The following is a 20,607-nucleotide window of genomic DNA, read 5'->3' on the forward strand; positions in this document are numbered from 1 at the left end:
ACGACCGGGCAGTGCCCACGGTGGGGAGCCCGTGGCAGAGCCACCGAAAGAGCTGGCTGGCCCAGCCGGCTGTGCCGGGGCTTGGTGAACACGGGGCAGCCCAGCACCCCCAACGGGGGGGCTCGGTGGGCACCGAGGCTGGGTGAAAAGCTGTGGGTACAGGACGGGATAACGTTGGCTGGGCAGGCGGAGAGGTTCCCCTCCAGCTGGGTGGGGTGCAAGCTAGAGCAAACAGTGATTAAGGTGCAGTGGCGTCATCCCAAATTCCTGCTCGCCTCCAGGCCAGCCAGGGGCTGGTGGGGCCAATGCTGCAGCGGAGCCGTGCTGGTGGTTGTTTGACATGGCCATGGTCTGGCAGCGCCCCAGTGTCTGTCCTGGCCCCAACCACAAAGAGTCAGTGGTGAGGCTGGGCCAGGGAGGAGGGGAAGGAGAAGGGCTGGATGGTGGCGGGGTGGCAGAGTTTTTGCTTCTTATCCATTCCTTGTGACCGTCTCCTGCCCACGCCACCGGTGCCTAGGTCTGCTGGTGCTACCTGTGACGGGCTGGATCCAGCCCCGCTGGACGCGTCCTCTGGCATCACCCAGGCGAGTGCAGCTCCCTGGCACTGAGCCCGGGTCTGGGAGCACCCAGGCACCTGACGGCAGCTCTGGCCCCTCCAACCCTGCTGCACCCCCATCGCTGGGACCAGCACCGGTCGATGCCAGGGCCAGTGCCTCTGCACCGGCCGGCTGCAAGCAGAGCGGCACTGGGCTCCACACCACAGCACCTGCAGCAGGAGACAGTTTTAGGGGAAATTTAGTGACCTGCAGTGCTGCTGCATCCAAAACAGCCCTGGGCAAGGGGAGGGGAGGCCCTCCTTGCTCAGGAGCAAATGTTACTCCAGGGGCTCAACTGTCACCACCAGCAAACTGGCTCCACCTCGTTTCTGTCTTTGCTGGGACCAGGATTCTGGTTTAAACCTGGCCAAGTCCACAGGGTAAGGCCCTGGCCAAGATAAAAAGGGGTCCTGCTCTGGTGTAACCTCTCCACCTCCACCCTTATGGCCCCAAAACCACGGGGCCAAGTCCCAGACAGACCTGCAGCACCCGGCACCCGCTGGGCTAATGCCGGCTGGCGTTGGAGGCTGGGCGCCGGGCACGAAGGGTTAAGGAGAGGGTACGGGAGTGGGTGCGTGGGTCCAGCATTGCTCACGACAGGCGTGGTGCCGTTTATGTAACCTCATACTTTTGGGTTGCGCCGGGGCACGCGGGGAGTATTTTTGCTCTCGCGCTGGTGCCATTTGGCCACGACTGTCCCAACAGCAGCAACCAGGGCCATGCAGGGCGAAGAGGCGACTGCCTTTTGGGAGGGGCGAGTTCGCCAGGGCCGGACCTGCGTGCCCCGAAGAGTCACCACATTGCTCCCGGTCTCAGTTTCCCCATCTGTGAAATGGGGCTAATGAGGCTGACCTCCTTTGGGCAGTGTCGGTGACCTCCAGTGATGGGCACAGAGGCTGTGCCCAGCCGGAGCCAGGCGGGATGTGTGCTGGGGTGGGATTTCAGGGGCTGTCCAGGGCTGCATTTACAGAAGCCCTGCTGGAAGCGGGGCCTGTGAAGACCAAATCGAGATGTCACCCTGCGTCCCGTCTGCGTGCCCATCCATGCGGAGCGCAGCGGGGAGGAGGAAGGAAAGCCGGGAGGAAGGAGCGAATCCAACCAGAGAGAGCAGCGAAGCTGTTCACAATCCCCATCAGCAAAATCATGTCAGACAGCAGCACTGGAGCGCAGCAGGCAGCGCGGCCCCCTCAGCCCCCCGCACCCCCTCCACTCCCCAGTGTCCCCCTCCCTGGCTGTGGCTGCTCCCATGCCAGAGCGGAGCAAGAAGGTAACTCAGCACACGGGTGGGAGCACACAAAGTGCCACTGCGGCTCAGCCCTGCCACCACCACCCGCTTGCACCGGTGCGGGGGGACAGTTCCAGGAGCAGGGGTGGGCAGAGCCCATCTACCACCTGCCCCGCAGTGCCCCTGCACCCCTGGCTCAGCCCTGGGCTTTGGGGTGGATGTGGATTGAAATTGTCCTCTTCAGCCATGCTTCAATGCTTTAATTTAAGGGTCTGGGGGCTGTGGTGCCCCCGGCAAAGCCCAGCTGCAAGGGCAGGGGGGAGTCTGGGGAGGAGGCAGCGATGCCGTGTGTGTGACGATGGTGGTGGCTGCATCTGTGCCCGTAGTGGATGTCACCTCCATGCCCACTGGTGATGCCCATGCCATGCCTGTGGCCATGCCCGCTGCCTTGCTTGTGCCCACAGCAGGTGCCACATCCATGCCTGTGGTAGATGGCATGTCCGTGCCCACGGTGGATGCCCTCTTGCACACACCAGGTCTCCAGGCCACTGCCACCACCCCCAGGACATATGGGCACCCCTGGGCGCTGCTGAGCACCAGCCACATCCCTTGCACCCCGAGCCCTGTCCTAGCCACACCATGGCCCAGCCGCCTCCACCCCTGTGCTGTGGCACCCTGGGGATCCTGGTGACCTGGTGCAAGAGTCACACCACAAACCCCAGCCGTGGGGCTCTGCACCGCGCTGACACCTCTGGCACAGCACCACGGGGCCTCATTGCGTGGCCCAGAGCCGTGATTTCATTGCCTCTATTATGGCAGCACGTTGGAGCGCCCCGTTATCCAGGACAGGACCCCCAAAAACCTGCAGCGTGAAGGATGGGGTGGGAATGGCTCGCTGCCCCCCAGGCTTCCCACTGCCTCTGCTGTGCCCCTCCCGAGCCGTGGGTCCCCTGCCCGGGGCATCCCCTCGGACCCAACACCTGCACCCCGGCATGGGGACACGGTGGGGGTCCCCGAGCTTCCCACATCCCCCCGAGCGCCGGGGGGCTGCACCTTCTCCAGGCCGCCCCCCCGTCCTGTCCTGCCCGGGGGTCGGGGGGGTCCCTGTGCCAAGCGGGGCGGCCGGGGGGGGCGGCGAAGCAAAGCGGCGCAGTGATTCAGCGGGACACGCAGCCGGCCCCGTGCCTGGGCGAGCCGGGACAGGCCGGGCACCGGCAGGGCCCTCCCATGGGCGGGGGGTGCAGCGCCGAGCCCCCCCTGCCCGGGCCGCCTGCCCCCCGCCCCGGGCGTCGGGCACCCAGGGGGGCGCCGGGCAGCCCGTGTCCAGCACCGGGCACCGGCGCGGCGAGGATGGAGGAGGAGGAGGAGGAGGAGGAGGAAGGGCAGGAGGTGGGGCTGGAAGTGAAACCGATTTGGGGGGGCGGGGCAGGCTCGTCATGTGAACGGCCGCATGCTCGGGCAGAAGTGGGTCAGCGGCGCCGCGGAGGGGCAGGTGCCAGAGCCGCCCGGTGCCGCCCGGTGCCTCCCGGTGCCGCCGCTCCCCGCCCCGCCGCGCTCCGCCGCAGGGACCCCCGCGCCGCCCCATGCGCCCCCCGGCGCGCTCCTGACCGCCGCCGGCCACCATGCGAGGTGAGTGCGGGGGGCGCGGGGGGCCCGCCCGGCTGCGGGGGGCGGTGGCAAAAGTTGTCCCCGGTGAGGGACACGGGGGGGGACCCGACAGCAGCCCCGGCGGGGACACGGAGGGGGGACTCGACATCAGCCCCGGCGGGGACACGGTGGGGGGGACCCGACATCAGCCCCGGCGGGGACGCGGAGGGGGGACCCGACAGCAGCCCCGGCGGGGACGCGGGGGGGGACCCGACAGCAGCCCCGGCGGGGACACGGCGGGGGGACCCGGCATCAGCCCCGGCGGCGTCGCGGGGGGGGACCCGGCATCAGCTCCGGCGGGGACACGGGCGGGGACCCACAGCAGCCCCGACGGGGACGCGGCGGGGACCCGGCATCAGCCCCAGCGGGGACGCGGCGGGGACCCGGCATCAGCCCCGGCGGGGACGCGGGGTGGACCCGGCATCAGCCCCGGCGGGGACACGGGGGTCCCGGCATCAGCTTGCCAGAGAATACGGGGGGGGACCCGCCTCAGCCCTGGTGGGGGACACGGGGGGACCCGCATCAGCCCCACCAGGGACTCGGGGGTCCCACCTCAGCCCCGCTGGGGTCGGTCTGGCTCCTCCAGCTCCCCCCTTCATGAGGAATAAAATTTTTGTTTATTTTGCTTCGCTTTCCGACGCCGGCTTAGACCCGCTCTTAAGCTTTTCGTCGCACTAAACCCCTTAATCTCCTCCTCAATATGTTGCTCCCACCAGGGCTGGATTTATTGTGTTTCTTTCCCCCTTTCCCCCTCCTCGTGGCTCCGGGGCCACTTGGCCCAGGCCGGGGGGCAGGAGGGGGGCTGCTGGGGGGGACAGATGAGGGACCAGCCGCAGTTTGGGGTGCCCCTCACCCAGGGAAGGGAGTGAGTCGCACCAGCACCTGCCTGGTTTTACCCGTTGATAAAAAAGGTGATTCCTACTTTTCACCCCTCTGCTTTGCAAAGCAGGTGGCAGGGAGGAGGAGGATGATGATGGAGGGAGGAGGGCTCCGGCGGGACAAGCCACCTGGCCTGGTGATGGTGACGCAGCGGTGGCCGGACCCAGCTCCCCCCTCCCCCCCTCCCCGTGCCTGTTCCCAACGGAGCTGCTGGGAGCGTGGCTGGGACCTTACACCCTGGGGTGGGATTTTTATCCCCCGTTAAAGTGTTTTTCTGTCGTCGCCTGCCATGCCCGAGCCTTTCACCCCTCTTGTGCCCCTCCTTAGGTGTGTTCTGGGGTGCATGTGTTCAGGTGGGGGATTGGGGGCACATATTGAGGTGCGTTTTGGGGTGTTTGGACCAGGATGGACATCTTTTCGCTCCTCAAATCGGTTTTCCTCCCTCCCCGGCGCAGCCCTGGGTGCTGCGGCTCTGCCTCCCGCTGCACTCTTGTGTAATGGTGGGGCTGGGGCCAGGCGAGGATAAGCTGAGCCCCCCACATCCCCTTCCCACCCCGTGGCATCCCGGGATTTCACCTTTATTAGTACGGAGGGAAGCATTAACGCATGCCTAATTAATAACACTGCCTGCCTTTTACGTAGCACCTGCACAGCCAGCACCAGGCTTAATTAGCAGCTGGGTAAACTTTTCCTTTTTTAAAATTTTCTTTTCCTTTTCCCCCACCAATTACTGTGCGTTGGCCCTAATTAATGGCCAAACCCCTCTGATATCACATCGTTTTCCCCTGTCAAGTGTTTTTCCTGCGGTCCTGCCCGCCGCAGGGTCCCCATCTCTCGCCGAAGCCTCGGTGCCGCATGGTTATGCCAAATTGATCCAATCTCTCTTTTCTTCCCCGAAACCGCCACCGCTCTGCCCTGTTCCCGGGGGGCCACGGCAGCTCCTTGCTCCTGTCCTTGCTGCGCCGCGGCTGCGCCAGGGCCGGGCAAGAGGCTTTGCCTTGTATAATCCTATAGGGTTTCCAGCCCTCCTGCTCACTTGTTTTGCAAGCGGCGTGGCGTGGAGCGTGCGGTGGCTCGGCAGCCTTTCCGACTTGTCCTAGTGACCTAGATCTGTCATTGGAAAAATCAGAGAGGGTGGAGGAGGAGCTTCCCTGTCCGTTTAGGCAGCGTGGTGCACATGCTTGGCGCAGGCGAGGATGGCCAGCACCCATGGGCCCTCCGGCACCATGGCTCTGGCCATCCCGGGTACCATGGGATGGGGATGGCCATGCCCTTCGCCTCCCGAAAATAAGGTTGGAGGAGAAAGGTGGCCACCGGCAGCGTGGGGTCCTGAGGGATCCAGCTGGGATTTGGGATCCTCCACTCCAATAACCCCGGCAGTGGCAGCACCTGGAGGAGGAAGGTGCGGTGATAGGGGATGTTGGTCCCTGACCCCACAGCTGGGCCGTGCTGGCAGCATCCCCAACCCGTCCTGCTGTCCCTCCTCCCCGTCACATTTAACTTTGAACTAGGCACTGGCTAAATCACACCTGGTTTTGTGGCGAGTGGTGCCTTTATTTAGCCCCATGGAGATAATTCCCCCCCCCCCCCCCGATTTAGCCACAGAGCTGGAGGGGTTCTTCTGCCGCTGCCTGGACTCTCCTTACCCCGGGTCGGCAGCAGGGCCCCCTCCCCACCACCCCACCTTTGCCACCCTCCTGTGCCAGCCAAAGTGTGGGACGTGCTGGCGGGGCCGGCCGGGAGGCGGGATGCGCAGTGTGGGAGCTGGTGAAACGCAGCAGCCAGGGCAGGAGTAGGGTGGTCCCAGGGGGACCCTCACTGCCTGCTTGCCTCTGCTGGTGGGTGAACTGTTTGCTGCCGTCTCCAAGCTGGGAACACACCGCAGCATGGGACAGGGGGAAAATGGCACTTTGCTGGGGATCTGCAAAGCCACCGGCTGCGTGGCCACGAGCGAAGGTGGCTGGAGGTGGCCCTGGGGCAGGGGGAAAGCAGCCGAGTCCTCTTCTGGCCCCAAATTTCCAGGAAATCTCTGCTAATCAATTAAGAAACTGGTTCCCACCTCCAGCATCAGGGCCAGAGTTGTGTAATTTAAATTTTCCATATTGCCTGCGTGGCCCCGGTGCCCCTGAAGCCCAGAGCCTGTGCTTCGAGCATCACGCCCAGGCTGTGCCTGCTGCAGAGCGCCCTGGCCCCGGCCCCTCCGGGGTTCCCCATGGGGTGCACGGATCAGGGTGTGATTTGCCAGCAGCAACAGCTGAAATGCCAGGATACTGGGGGACCCCAGGGTGCTGCAGTGCAGGAGCCTGTTTGAAAATAGAAAAGGGTGATAATTGCCTTTATTTGATTATTTATTCCTCCTTCACGACCTTCCCAAAATGCAGTGACGGGAGTTGCTCTGGGGAAGCGCAGTGGTCCCCCAGAGGTGGGTGCAGCTGGGAGCAGTGGCTGGAGGTTGCTGCAGGGGGTGAGGGAGCAGAGCTGGGTTTTGGGGCAGGGGTGGGCAGGTGGGGTATCCCCGTGGGTCTCTGCATGTCCCTGTGCAGCTGGGACCCTTCCTCCTCCCCCTGTTGTGGGTGAGCTGGGAGGATGCTGAGCTGGAGGGGAGGGGATGGTGGTGGCTGAGCATCCGAGCATCCCAGTGCCCTGGCTGGAGCTGGGGAGGTGAGGGGGGGCTGCGGGGCTGCTGCTAATTACCGGAGGTGCCCACCCTGTGGCATCGATCGCGGCAGCAGGATGGGGCACGGACCTACTTTCCCAGCAGGTTTGCTGGGTAATGAACCAGGGCACTGGGGACCCCCCGGCCGTGGCTCTCGCCTGGGCAGCTGAGGGGGTATTTGGGGCAGGGATGGCCACAGGGGCATAGAGCCACCTCTGAAGCCCCTAGAGCTGGGCTGCTTGCCCCTACCCCACCCCCCAGCAAGGGCCACTTGGGTCCCAGGGGTGGGTTTGCTCCTGTGGCCTTATGTAGCCCCCGCAGGGGAGCAAGTGGCCATATCCTGACCCCAGCCCCGTGGGTTGAAGGGTGTGCAGGCTCACCCCAGGAGTTTTGGGGTGATTTCCCCCCTCCAGCAGTGAGATTATATGGCCGAGGGGTGGGATGGGGGGGAAGAGGATGAGGATGGGGCCACCTGTGGCCATGGCCTCACAGGTGGAGGGTCCAGACCCCTGTGGCTGGATCCTGCAGCCCCTGCCTTGTTTTGGGGTGCAAAAGAGATGCCCACCCTCAGGGTGGAGGTGATGGAGAAGAGGGTGTGCAGGCACGGGAGGAAGGCTGAGTCTTGCTCCGGGGAGGGTGGCTCTGGCTCTGCCCAAACCACCAGAACCACCTGCCCAGTTCGGGGAAGCTGTGCTGTGCTGGGGGGGACGCACATGGCGGGTCCAAGGGGGCGACAGGGGACCTGGGGACCGTGCAGTGGTGGACCCATGTCCCCCACGGAGAGCTGCAGCTTGGGGCAGCAAATGGGCATCCCCAGCTTGATGTATCCCCCCAAAATGCCCCAAAAGCCCCATCCCCAGTGGTGGGGGGCTGGGGGGCAGCCCTGTCTCCATCCCGGTGCGTCTGTGGCCGTGGGAAGGGTTAACGGCCGTGGTGTTACACAAGCTCGTGGGACCACGGGCAGAAAGTGTGTCAGTGGGACAGGATGGCTCCAGCCACGGGCCAGGGCTGATGGCCGATGGCCACCACCACGGCCGAGCCCCACGGCCACCCGGTGCCACAGTGCCACTTACATAAAGGCTGGCCGGTGGCAGCGGGCTGGGAGTTGGGCAAGAAAGTGTTTGCAGTGGGAGGAGAGCAAATACCACGGCTGGGACATTTTAATTGCTGGCTGGAGATGATTAATTTTTTTAACTCCCCCCCCCCCCTTTTTTTTTCCCTGCTCCCTATTTTAGCCCAGCCAGCCCCAGGGAGAAGTTTTGTTGCCTGCAGCCCCCCGGGCAGGGGGTAGGGGTTTGCCTCCCCCTAAGTGACCCCCCATTTTACACAGCATGGCTGATGCTCACTGAGTTGTGGTGGGAGGAGGAAGAGCCCAGCGGTGGGGAAACTGAGGCACAGCAGTGGGGGTCGTACCCAGGATGTGGGGTCTGCTGTGAAGTTCCATGGTGAGATCTGGAGGATGTGGGGTGCCACTGTGGCCACCCCACTAGCACCCACGTCCCTCCCTGTCCTGCTGGTTTTGCCCCAGGGGGATGTCCGGGGGTCCAGGGGGGAGGATGTGGCTGTGGCACAAGGGAACGCCGAGGGAGCTGGCGCGGTGATTCAGCCGGGGCTTACAAACAGAGCGGCAATTAAACACTGTTCTGGGCTCTAATTGCCACCGCTCCGGCGTTATGGACGTATCCCCACGTCAGTTATTTGGGGCGAACGTCTTACGAGCGGGTCAGGTGCTGGCAGCGGGCATGGCTGTGTAATTAACAGGTTGCTAATTAGAGCCCCAAGAGGCTGCGGGTACATGGCAAGCGGTTGGAGCTTCTCTGCAGCATCCAGGGGTGATGCTGGCTCCGGAGCAGCCAGGACAGCATCGTCCCATGTACCCTTAGCCCTGGCCACACTGGCTGGGGGAGGGGGCTGTCAGGGGGCTCCCCTCCACCTGGGGGTGCACGGGCAGGATTTGGCCGCCAGCACCCCACAAAGCCACCACCATCATTGGGAGCCGGTGGGTGGCTTTTGGGGCCCTGTGGGGTGAGCAGAGTGGGTGCCAGGGGTGCAAGGGCCGTGCTCAGCCCGTCTGTTTTGCCAGGCACGCGGTGCCGGTAATTGCGGGGGGCCGGGAGTATCGGCCGCGGGCGTGAGGGTGCGGTGCGCCAGCGATGGGTGCATCACCCCAGCGCGCCCGGCGGCTGCAATTACGTTGCATAACGAACCGACGCGGTTTCCTGCCGGGGGTGGCACCACCTCCCTGTGCCCCCCACAGTGCCATCACCTGCATCCCACCCCTGCGCTCCTCCCTGGACGATGGGGACAGGGTGTTGGGGTGGGAGCGGGGGGGTGTCCCCGTGGTTTGCAGGTTGCACCTTCTCCGGCAGCGCTGGCAAAGGTGGCAGCGAGAGCCGGGGTATTGCAGGGTGGCTCTGTCTGGTGAGATGGCGTGGGGGGCACGTTGCCCTGCCAGTGCCTCCATCCCCCCATCCCCCTGCCAAAGGGCTGACCCCGGGGCTGCGATGCCATTGCCACTGGGGAGGGGGCTGGGACTGGCATGGCTGCGAGGGTGCCCTGCCTGCTCTCTGCCCACCCCAGGGGGGTCAGCTCTGCTGCCCCAGGCCCAAAATTACAGCGGAGGGAGGGGCAGGGGTGGGATGTGCCCCCCTTGGGTTGTGGGGGGACGCAATACACAGCCCTGGGAGAAGCCTGGCTTGGCAGCCCCGGGAAGGGGGGGTGAACCCCAAAATCACCTGGGGTGTTTGGGGCAGGAGCTGAACGGTGAGTCAGCGGCTGGAGGAGGGAGTCACCCCTCTGCCTCGGGAGGGTCCTTCCCCCTCATGGCTGGGAGCAAATCTGCCCCGAGGGGACAAACCGGTGGCAGCTCTGGGGGACTGGGGGCATCCCTGGGGGACCGATGGCATCCCTCAGGGACTGACAGCTTTGGGGGGACCGGGGGCATCCCTGGGGGACTGACAGCTTGGGGGGGACCGGGGACATCCCTGGGGGACCAATGGCATCCCTCAGGGACTGACAGCTTTGGGGGGACCAGGGGCATCCCTCAGGGACTGACAGCTTTGTGGGGACTGGGGGCATCCCTGGGGGACCGATGGCATCCCTCAGGGACTGACAGCTTTGGGGGGACTGGTGGCATCTCTGGGGGACTGACAGCTTTGGGGGGACCGGTGGCATCCCTGGGGGACTGACAGCCCCAAGGTACACCAATGGCATCCCTGGGGGACTGACAGCTTTGGGGGGACCAATGGCATCCCTGGGGGACTGACAGCTTTTGGGGGGACCAGTGCCATCTCTGGGGGACCGATGGCAGCCCTTGGGGGAGAGCATCCCAGGGGGGACTGATGGCAGCCCTGGGGAAACAATGGCATCCTGAGGGACTGACAGCCTTAGGGACACCGGTGGCAACCCTGGGGGACTGACAGCCCCAGGGGACACCGATGGCAGACCTGCTGCCTGGTGAGGCTCGCACTGACCCCGTCCAGCCTCCCCCCAAGCAGGAGGGACCCCAGGGCAGCACTGGGTGCCAGGGTGCAGTCAGTGCTGGCCGAGCACTGGGGCTCTCACCCACAAACGTGGCCCCTGCCAGCAGCAACCCACAAAACATGTCCCTCGACCAGAACTGGTCACTCCCAGGGGAGAAGAGAAGCAGAAGGGAATTACCCGAGCCGGGGATTTGCACAGGCCCAGGAGATTTGAAATAACCATAATCTGGCTGTGGGGGTTATTTTGGCACGGTGGCGGCTGCCCAGCACCCTTGAGAGCGATGCCAGGCTGAGCCCGGCCAGGGGCGTGGGGGCTGGAGCGGGGATTAGAGGGTGCAGAGATGCAGGGAGGCACGTACAAGTCCCGGGGGTGCCCTGCATCCCCCCCCCCCGGTGCGCATGGGGCGGGCAGAGCCAGCCCAGCTGGAAAATGAGGAGGACGAAGCCTATTAGCAGCTCAGTGCCAGCGAAGCAGAAGCAGGGAGGGAAGCGGATTTGTGGGGGGAAGGGGGCCAGGACCTTGAGCTGGTGATGGCTATATCGGTCCTGGGTTTCAAAGGAGCTGCCGGGGGGGTGTTGGGGGGCCCCTGGACCCTCTGCTTGGGCCAGAGGAGAGCATCTGTGGCTGCGGGGATGGGATAGTCCGTGTGCCAGGGATGCCCCTGTCCTGGGTGTCCCCCCAGCATGCACACACCAGCTGAAAAATAAGGACAATGGTTCCAAAGCGGGGTCCGGGGCGGGCTGGTGCACAGCCATGCTGTGTTGTTGTAGCTCAAAGGGCTTCTCTACCCAGATCTTGCTGCTGGAGAGGATGGGGGAGTGGGTGGGGGTACCCTGTGTCCTGTGTGGGCCTTTTTGGGGGCTTCTCGGAGGTGCAAGCGTCCTTCAGGGGTCTGTGGGAAGGGCTGAGCTGCCGGTGCATCCAGCTCTCGTGCCTCAGTTTCCCCAGCTGCCGAGCAGGGCTGTGGCTGTCGCAGGGGGAGAGCCATCTCCCTCTTTCAGTTCAGTGGCCACCGTCATCACCGCTCTGGTTTTCCCCCTTTTCCCCCTCTGCCGCAGCCCAAATTGAAGTGATCCCTTGCAAGATCTGCGGAGACAAATCCTCAGGGATCCACTACGGCGTTATCACCTGCGAAGGCTGCAAGGTGAGCCCAGGGACACGCAGAGATGGGTGCTGGCGGGTGGGTGGGTGCCCGCGGGGGCTAGCATCCCACCGAGCAGTTTCCCAACACCACCTTATCCCGCGCAGGGCTTTTTCCGGAGGAGCCAGCAGAACAACGCCAGCTACTCCTGCTCCCGGCAGAGGAACTGCCTGATCGACCGCACCAACCGCAACCGCTGCCAGCACTGCCGCCTGCAGAAATGCCTGGCACTGGGCATGTCCCGCGATGGTGAGTCATGCCCGGGATCCCCAGGGGCCCGATCCCCAGGGGCCCGGCCGCTCCTCCTTGGAGCATCAGGCTCAAAGCTGCTCCCCCCGTAGGGCCAGTCCAGTGAAAGGATTTTGGGAAGCAAGAAATGCTTTTATGTTTTCCGTGGGAAAATTTAAGTCGATTCTGTTCCCTTCAACCCAGGGCTGGGGCAGGGGGTGTATCTGACAGGGTGCTCGTAGCCCCCAAACTGCACGCACCCCCAGAAGCCAGGACCCTTCCCAGGGCAGGTGGGTGGTCGCAGCTTCTGCTCTGTGGGGGTGAAGCTGCCCTGACATGGCCGCCCTCTCCTCCCCGGGCAGCGGTGAAGTTCGGCCGCATGTCGAAGAAGCAGCGGGACAGCCTCTACGCCGAGGTGCAGAAGCACCAGCAGAGCCAGGAGCAGAGCGGTGGCCCCAAGGATGAGCCTGAGCCCCTGAGCCGCGTCTACACCACCAGCGTCAGCAGCGGGCTCTCGGACCTGGATGACATCTCCACTCTGTCAGACGGGCTCCTCTTCGACTTCCCCCTCACCCCTGATGGCAGCAGCACCTACTACAACCTTGACCTGCTCGCCTCGGCGCAGCCGTCGCCCGACCAGTCCAGCCTGGATGTGGCCGACGCCACGCTCATCAAGCAGGAGTCCATCTACGAGCTGATGCTGGAGCCAGCCCTGTTCGCGCATGGCACGCTGGAGGGCGGACAGCTGGCTGCCGACATCTCCATCCTTGAGATAGGTGAGCACTGGCGCGGTCCCAGCGCGATGCTGGGCACACACTGGGTGCGCAGCCCCGCGGGTGGTGCTCAGTGCAGCCCCAGGTGCCTTGCAGGATGCATCCAGCCCTGGGTGCTCGTGCCGTGCTGGCACCGTGCTTGCAGCGAGGTGCCAGCCCAGCCTCGGCTCCCGGAGCAGCCCCAAGCCCACCCCCTCCTCTGATGGAGCTCAGCACACCTGAGGTCACGCACAGCATCCCTCCCTCTGCCACGGGGATAGCCCCCGGCGCCCCATCTGTCCTCATACCCCCCAACAATGCACATGAGACCCTCTGGCCCTCCAGCCCCAGCAGCCCCTAGGACACCCAGGAGAGGATGGCACTGGGTGTGGGGCCAGTGGGGTCCTTAGGGCTCACCGCCTGCTGCCCTTGCCTTGCAGACCGGGTGGCCCAGAACGTGGTGAAGTCGCACCTGGAGACGTGCCAGTACACGACAGAGGAGCTCAAGCGCCTGGCATGGAGCCTCTACTCCCCCGAGGAGGTCCGCGCCTTGCAGAGCAAGGTGAGTGCCACTGCTACGGCCCCCCCGGCCCTCTGCCACAGCCAGAGCTGCGGCAGCCCTTGGCAAGAGCTGCTGCTGTCCCCTGCTGCTGCACCGAGGCAGGGATGAAGGCAAGGATGAGGAGGGTCTTTCAGAGCTTTGGGAGCTGCAAAAGCTCCTAAAAGCTTTTTTGGGGTAGGGGCTTGCAGTAGCAGGTCACATCCTGGGTGTCCCAGTGCCACCCCCCCTGTGGATGGCATGGCCCTGTGTCCTTTCCCTGCCCCGTGCAATGGGGCGGGGGGGATGGTGGGGCCAGGGTGGTGGTGCAGTGGGGTGGGGGGGACAGTGGTTTCAGGGTGATGGTGCAATGGGGCGGGGGGGATGGTGGGGCCAGGGTGACAGCCCTAAGGACGTCCCTGCTGTGCCGGCAGAGCTGCGAGGCCATGTGGCAGCAGTGCTCGCTGCAGATCTCCAACGCCATCCAGTACGTGGTGGAGTTCGCCAAGCGCATCGACGGCTTCATGGAGCTCTGCCAGAATGACCAAATCATCCTCCTGAAAGCCGGTAAGAGCGGGGGGGCCCCACCATCCCCCTCGCACCCCTGCCATCCCCCGCGGGTCCCCAACACCTCCCCCAGCAGCAGCTGTGGTGCCAAAGTCATATCCCATCTTTTCTCTTGGCTAATGCTTTCCTTTTGGGATCGCCCCTCCCTTGCCGCCCCGGTTGTCCCCAGGCTCAGCTTCGGTGCTTGGGGAGGGGGCACTGGGCTGGAGGGACTTGGAGGTCACGTTCAAGGGTGATGGTAGAGAGAGGGACATGGGCAGTGGCCGCCCCAGGCAGAGGCTTTTCTCCATGGTCACCCTCAACCAAATGTCACCCAGAAACCAGGATGGGAATGAGCACGGTGGGTTTTCCCCTGGGATGCCAACCTGAAGGGGAGTGGGGAGGGAGAAAAGGATTGGCCTCTTCTCCCAGCGAGAGACTGGGAAAAGCAGGGCGGCAGCAGCAGCACCCATGTCCCCCACTCATCCGTCTGCCCGAGCCGGCAATGCCGTGCCCAGGTGAGGGGGCCGAATATGCAAAAGCCCTAAAATGCCAAAAATGGTGGAAAAGCCTCCCAGTTTCTAAACTTCCAGGGCTGGGGAGCTGCGAGCCTCGCCCAGCTCAAGGGACATGTGCCAGTGTCCCGGAGGGTGCTGTACCCTGAAGCCAGAGCTGGCCATGCCTGACACGCTGGAGTTTAACTCATTCTTTCATTTTTTCCTTCCATTTTCTTTGCATTTATTTTGTTGTCACCCTTTCCTCTCTCGCTGCTCCATGACCTCCATCGATCTCTGTGAATGACTGGATGATATTTCCCTTTGGTGAAATATTGCGGTCACCATTGGAAATCTAAAAAAAAAACCCCACAAACCAAACCCCAAACCAAAAACCCCAAACTGGATTTCTTGGAATAACCATTCTGCTCTTGGGAATGAATAATCCGGACTTCAAACTTGCATTGTGGGCTTTCCTCTTGTTTACGTTTGGCCCTGGGCTGATGGACCCCCCCTGCCCTGCCCTGCCCTGCCCTGCCCTCGTCTGCGCTCTCTCTGCCTACATCAGGTTGCCTCGAGGTGCTTCTGATCCGCATGATCCGCGCGTTCAACCCCTTGAACAACACTGTCCTCTTCGAGGGGAAGTTCGGCAGCGTGCAGGTGTTCAAGTCGCTGGGTAAGCTCGGGGCGCTCCTCTCCTTTCAACGCCGGGACAGGGCTGGGGTTTGCAGCCAGGTGACACACAGCATCCCTGTGCCTGGGCTAAATCCCTGGGGGACAGGAGGGGGTGAGACCCCACATGGCATTTGCTCCCGCTCCCATTGGGTTGATGTGCGCTGCAGCTGGGACCCGCTTTGTGCCGCAGACCAGAGCCCAGCGATGCCAGGCATCCTCTGCTGGGGACCCCCCCGTCACCCATTTAATCTCCAAAAGCTTTCTGAGCCCTGGGTGCCTGGGGTCAGCGGGTGGGTGGGGGTGTGGGGGTGCCACCGGGCAGCACGGAGCTGTGACATCCCGCCCCTTCCCTGCTGTCCCCATCAGGCTGCGATGACCTCATCGGCGCTGTCTTCGAGCTGGGGAGGACGCTGTGCCGCCTGCAGCTGTCAGACGAGGAGCTCGCCCTCTTCACTGCCGCCGTCCTGCTCTCCCCGGGTATGGGGGGGCTTTGGGGGGAACACTGCAGCTGGGGTGGGATGGCGGGATGTCTCATGCTGAAGCTGGGCAGAGCTAACCTGTAAATCTCAGCACTGCTTCCTTGGTGGATGATTTAAGTCATTCCTGGGAAAAGAGGTTGGGGGGAAAAAATGCATCTAAAAATGCACAAAGTGCATGTGCCAAAGAGGAGGAGCGACGTCACCCACAGCGGGGTGGGGGGGAGGCAGAGGGGGGCCACCTGGCCATGCCACCATCCCCAAAACATCCCAGAGAGCAGGAAGGATTGAAAGAGCGAGAGGCCACTGCAGCATGCGGGTGGGAGACCCCTCGGTGGCACTGACCCGGCCATCTCCTGTAGATCGCCCGTGGCTGACTGAGTCCAAGAAGGTGCAGAAGCTCCAGGACAAGATCTACGTGGCCCTGCAGCACGAGATCCAGAAGAAACACTCCACCGAGGACAAGCTCTCGAAGGTAGCGGTGCTGCATGTGTGCAGTGTGCGCAGCCCAGTCGGGCACGGCACGTGTGCCATGGGATGGCGGAGCCGGTGGCTGCGGCGGTGCCGCAGCTCGTCAGCCACACACGGGCGGTTTTTGTGGGGGTGAATCCTGGGACCTGTGGAAGGAGGAGGGGAATTTCTCTTTCCAAGGGTCGTGCATCTCCGTTGTGGTGCAGGTGGAGGCAGCCATGCCGTAGGCAGCCCTGTGCTGCTGAGCCTGGCAGTGCGTTGGGCAGTGTGTTTTTGGGGCAAAAGGAGCTGTTTTAGGAATGCTTTGGGCAGGACAGACCTGGGACGGGGTGAGGGGGGCACCAAGGGGCTCCTCAAGCCCTCCCAGGTTCTGGTTGTCCTGTGGAAAGACGTGGGTTTGGAGGCCAAGCCATGTTGCTGCCAGGCTGCCCAAAGGTGGGGGGTGTCCCCTGGTGCTCCTGGCACTGGGCAGAGCCAGCAGTCCCCAAACCCACCTGTTTGTCACCAGGGGACGGGGAACAGCAGCGTGCGGGATGCTCTCCCAAGAAGCCAGTGGTCACCAGCTCCTTCTTTCCCTGCAGATGGTTTCCAAACTGCCCTTGATGAAGACCATTTGCAACCTACACCTGGATAAGCTGGAATTTTTCCGTCTCCTGCACCCGGAGACTGCCATGAACTTCCCACCCCTCTATAAGGAGGTCTTCAACTCAGAGCTTCAGTACAGCGACCCACGGGAGAGCTAAGGCTGGGAGCTGCTGGCCCCCTTTGAGTTCCCCAAAATTTGGAGACGAACTAAACTTCAGAGGTTTGGGGCTGTTTATTTAAATCAAATAATCAAACTCAAGAGAACCCGAGGGGGCTGGGGTATCTGCCTGGCCCCGTGTCCTCGCTGTGGATTGCAATAGCTCTTGAATGTAAAGCACCTTGAAGGAAAAAGCAAACGGACTTTGCCATACCAGTGAAATGAATGTGAAATCTCTGCTCGGGAGAGGAGATGCTCCTGGCAGTGGTAAGGGACCGACTCCTCCCCACAGTTCACGGATCCAGGGGAGCACACGCCACGCACACACTGCCGCGCTCGCAGCATGGCCCTTCCCGCTGTCCTGGCTGCACTCTCCATCTCTGATTTTTTTTTAAAATAATTATTATTTTTATTTTATTTTTTTTTACCCAAACACAAGGCATAGGATAAAGAAGGGGCAATGCAGACTTGGCTGGATAGGGGTGAGCCAGGCCAGTGGCAGCAGCTTTGGGCTCCCAGCTGGAGCTGAGGAGAGGGCAAAGGCAGAGCCTTTGCTTTATTCCTTCTCCCATGGGTGCAGCGAGCACACAGGGCATGGGGTGACTTCGGGAGCTTGGCTGAGAAAGACCCGGCTGTGGCCAGGGCAGGATTTGGCCCAGGATTTTCCCATGGAGGAGGCTGGTTCGAGGGAAAGGATGCCTGACATGGCGGGGGAAAAGCTTTGCAGGGTCTCCATGCCCTCCACCGCAGCATTTTCCCAAATGCCTGGCCAACTCCCTGTCCAGCTGGCTGACTGCTCGGCTTTTCAGAGCCGATGTGGCACGTCTGCCCGCCTCGTGCCACCTTTCACGAATCCCGAGCACTTTTTGAAGAGGGGCTTTGCCCTTGCGACTGTGGCCAAATCCTGGCTCCTGGCAGCTTTGCCCCAGAGGCAGCCGCAGGCATTGGTACGGGCACCAGGGTTCGGTGCCTGTCGCCGCACGTTGTCGCAGGCAGCGGCTCTTTGGGTGCTGGCTGTTGCATGTAATTTTCTTATTGAGACTTAAAACTGTGCCGTGGCTCAGCATCCAGAGGAGATTTTGTGGCCTTTCCTCCACCCAGCCCACAGCCAGTCCCACTGCCAGGTCCCCCTTCCCGCGGCAGGACCACTGAAGTGCACACCGCGGCTGCTGTTACAGGTTCAGCTGGACCCTGGCTCTTCCCCCCAAGGAGCTCTTCGGAACTGTTGTTTTGGGTTTTTTTCTCTATTTAGCAGGACCTGGGATTTTCTTAGGGGGAGAAGCTGCCCGTTGGGTTCAAGGGGAAGTGAAAGGTCCTTATTCCTTTCCCAGGGCATCGCGGTGTGATTGGGACCTGCTGTTCTGATCTTAGGAGACTCAAAGGGTGAAGAAGGGATGGATTTGTGGAGTGATGCTGCGATAGCCTGCAGCTGGCGGGGCTGTTTGGGGCACTCTATGGCCAGGCTTTGCAGATGTTTTTTCCGTCCCTATCCATGCTCCTCCTGCAGCAACTGCCAAAAGCTACAAGGGAAAAACCTGCTCCGAGGCAGCCCCAATTCTGCTGACAAAGGGCTAAAATCCCAAGCCCCTTCCTGCTTTGTGTTGGTTTCTTTGGGGTCCAACCCCTTTCTCTAGCAGCTTGGACCATCTCCAAGCATGAGCCGAAGACTTTCAGTCCCATAATTGCACCCCTTAAATTAAACAAGCAGCTTTCTTAGCAATGGTAGGGGATATTCATGCTTTCAGTTAAAGACCGCCTAGGGAAGAACATGGACCAACCTTGACGAGGGGAGACTCACCAGGAAGCTGATGGGATTTCTGCAGAGAAAAATTTGGGACCGTGCTATTCCCTGGCAGCCACCGTCCGTCGCGTACAGCCATGAGCTTTCTGGTTTTGCTAACAGCCATCTGAACTGCTTCTTGGAGCATATTGGAGTTCGCCAGCCTTGTTTCTCTCCCCGATGGCATTAGAGCCCAGGTCTCTGGTGAAGGCTGCTGACCCTCCAGCAGCCTCGTGCGATGTCGAGTGCCAATGCATCGTTCTGCAGTGCGGCGTTCACCAGGGTGGGGATGTGCCGTGCTTGTTTCCTGCCCTCTCGGATCCTAAAGCTTTGACAGAAGTGAGAAGTCAGTACTGCCTTTTTCATCTAGAGGGTTGTGCCTTTTTTTTTTTTTTTTTTGAAGCATCATTTCCAACAGCACCCTTCGCTTCCTGGCTCCTCCCTGCAGGGAAAAGCACTCAAGAAAATGAATGTGCTTTGCGGAGGCGGCTCTCACCCTCCGTTTCTGCAGGACAGCAGCACTCCCTTTCTCAGAGGAAACAGCTGCGGGTGTTTTGAAATGTTTGGGGGGGGGGGAGAAAAAAGCACACACCCTTATTTACATCCTCAGTATTCGTCAGCCAACGTGCACCAATGGTCAACGTCACTGTTTTCATTTCATCCGGCAAAGAAACCAAGAAAGCACCTTAAATCGGGAAAAGACTGAGCCCTTGCCACCGGTTGCATTTTTCTGGCTTACAGCACAGCATCCATCTCATGGAAGAGAGTTTGGATTCTGAGCAATAAAAGCCCCTGTGGGAATCTAGGGAAGACTGGAAGTATTAAACACGTGTAACTCAACCTGCCAAACTGCGGGAACCTGCACTTTTTAAAGTTCTCCTTAAAGGAACCGACTTGTCGATTAAATGATTTCTTGCCTGGGACGGGCGGTGTGCATCAAAAGGGATGGCAAGGGCACGCCGAACCCCCAGTGGCACTGCTGCTGGCCCCAGCCTGTGCTTTTGGCTTGCCCGAACGTGTGGGGCTGTGGTGGCTATGCCAAGGTCCCTCACACTCCCTCTGTGCCACCAAGAGCAGCAGCTCTGCAGAGCCAGGCATTCAGCTCGTAGGGAAAGGGCAAATGAAAAAGCCCAGGTAGAAATGCCTGAAAAAGGGAGATTTCCCCTCTCCCCTGCGCCAGAGCTGCATGGGGCCAGCGGAGATGACGCGCGGGAACCCCGAGCCCCCCGACTTGCTTTGATGCTCGGTTCTCAGCATCTCGGAGACATTGCCATGCCACTGGCCGTGAGATGTTTTGCCACTTTATTTTCAAACAGACCTCGGCAGCGGTTCCCTTGAGCGGGGCAACCTCAGTCACGAGGGATTGCTCTTTTCCATATGAAGATTCATTTTGTGTATGTTTGTTTGCTCTGGCAGTTTAGCTGAGTGTGCATTTCCACCTCCAGAACCCTCACACTGTGTATAAAAATGGATAAAATATATATAATATATATTCTTGTGAATGTTGGTGCAAAAGAGAAAAAATATATAAAGTTTCAGTCGGTTTTATGTTATTTTTTATCTATATGAATGAAAGGAAGAAATGGAAAACATTTTTTTTCCATTTACCACCCTCCACACACACCTACCTGTAGATACCAACAGGTTTTATGGAAATGTTTTACTTTTTAGATTTAGGAACATGCTTCTGTTCTCATTGAATGTTCTGTCTTGTAAGATTGTAATTTCTATTTTTTTAAAGAAAAGAAAATAACTAAATAAAATTTCTTCTTTCAGACCAGTCAGCTAGGAAGGGAGGGCAGGGGAGGGAGAAATGTTTATTTAAGGACAAAAGTGTTGTCTGAATTTTTCATGACGTTAAATAAAAAGTAATATAATGTATGGATGAAAAACTTTTTATTGAGGTGTATTCTATAGGTACATAGATGTATATTGCACAAAATTTACAGGAAGAAAAATAAAGTCTGTTTTACAAGGTAAAAAAATCAATAATGTTGGAAATAGTGACTGTGAGTCCCAATTTTAACAAAGGGTGAGGCTGGAAGCAAACCATGGAAAAACCTTTTGTTTTTCCAGCGGGCTCAGGACCAGGCTGTACCAGAAGCCCTGATCCAATGCAGGATTTGGACACAAGGCTAGATTTTAGATGTTGTAAGGTATTAACTGGCTCACTTAAAGCCAGGCACACAGTGGAGTGAGCCAGGGAAGAGGATGGATTTGTACCCTGTGCACATGCATTGGTCAGAGCCCTTGCAAGCACTTCCCAGCTGCCACACAT

At 61.0% G+C, this 20,607-nt stretch overlaps 1 protein-coding gene across 2 annotated transcripts; it reads left to right on the top strand.

The window, feature by feature from the left end:
* Positions 1–3,274: 3,274 nt before the first annotated feature.
* LOC119146568 (nuclear receptor ROR-beta-like) lies at positions 3,275–18,899 on the top strand. 2 transcript variants are annotated; one of them, XM_037384472.1, is made up of 10 exons: positions 3,275–3,450; positions 11,545–11,630; positions 11,735–11,876; positions 12,218–12,631; positions 13,048–13,169; positions 13,580–13,712; positions 14,754–14,861; positions 15,227–15,337; positions 15,699–15,811; positions 16,389–18,899. In XM_037384472.1, the coding sequence occupies exons 1-10, from the start codon at positions 3,444–3,446 to the stop codon at positions 16,548–16,550; spliced, it is 1,398 nt and encodes a 465-aa protein (XP_037240369.1). In that variant the 5' UTR covers positions 3,275–3,443; the 3' UTR covers positions 16,551–18,899. The 2 variants fall into 2 exon arrangements, with proteins under 2 accessions (XP_037240369.1, XP_037240367.1); XM_037384470.1 differs by lacking the exon at positions 3,275–3,450 and having other exon boundaries at positions 11,072–11,630.
* Positions 18,900–20,607: the final 1,708 nt, after the last annotated feature.

Source organism: Falco rusticolus, chromosome 4 (genome assembly GCF_015220075.1).
Source record: "Falco rusticolus isolate bFalRus1 chromosome 4, bFalRus1.pri, whole genome shotgun sequence".
NCBI classification, from domain to species: Eukaryota; Metazoa; Chordata; class Aves; order Falconiformes; family Falconidae; genus Falco; species Falco rusticolus.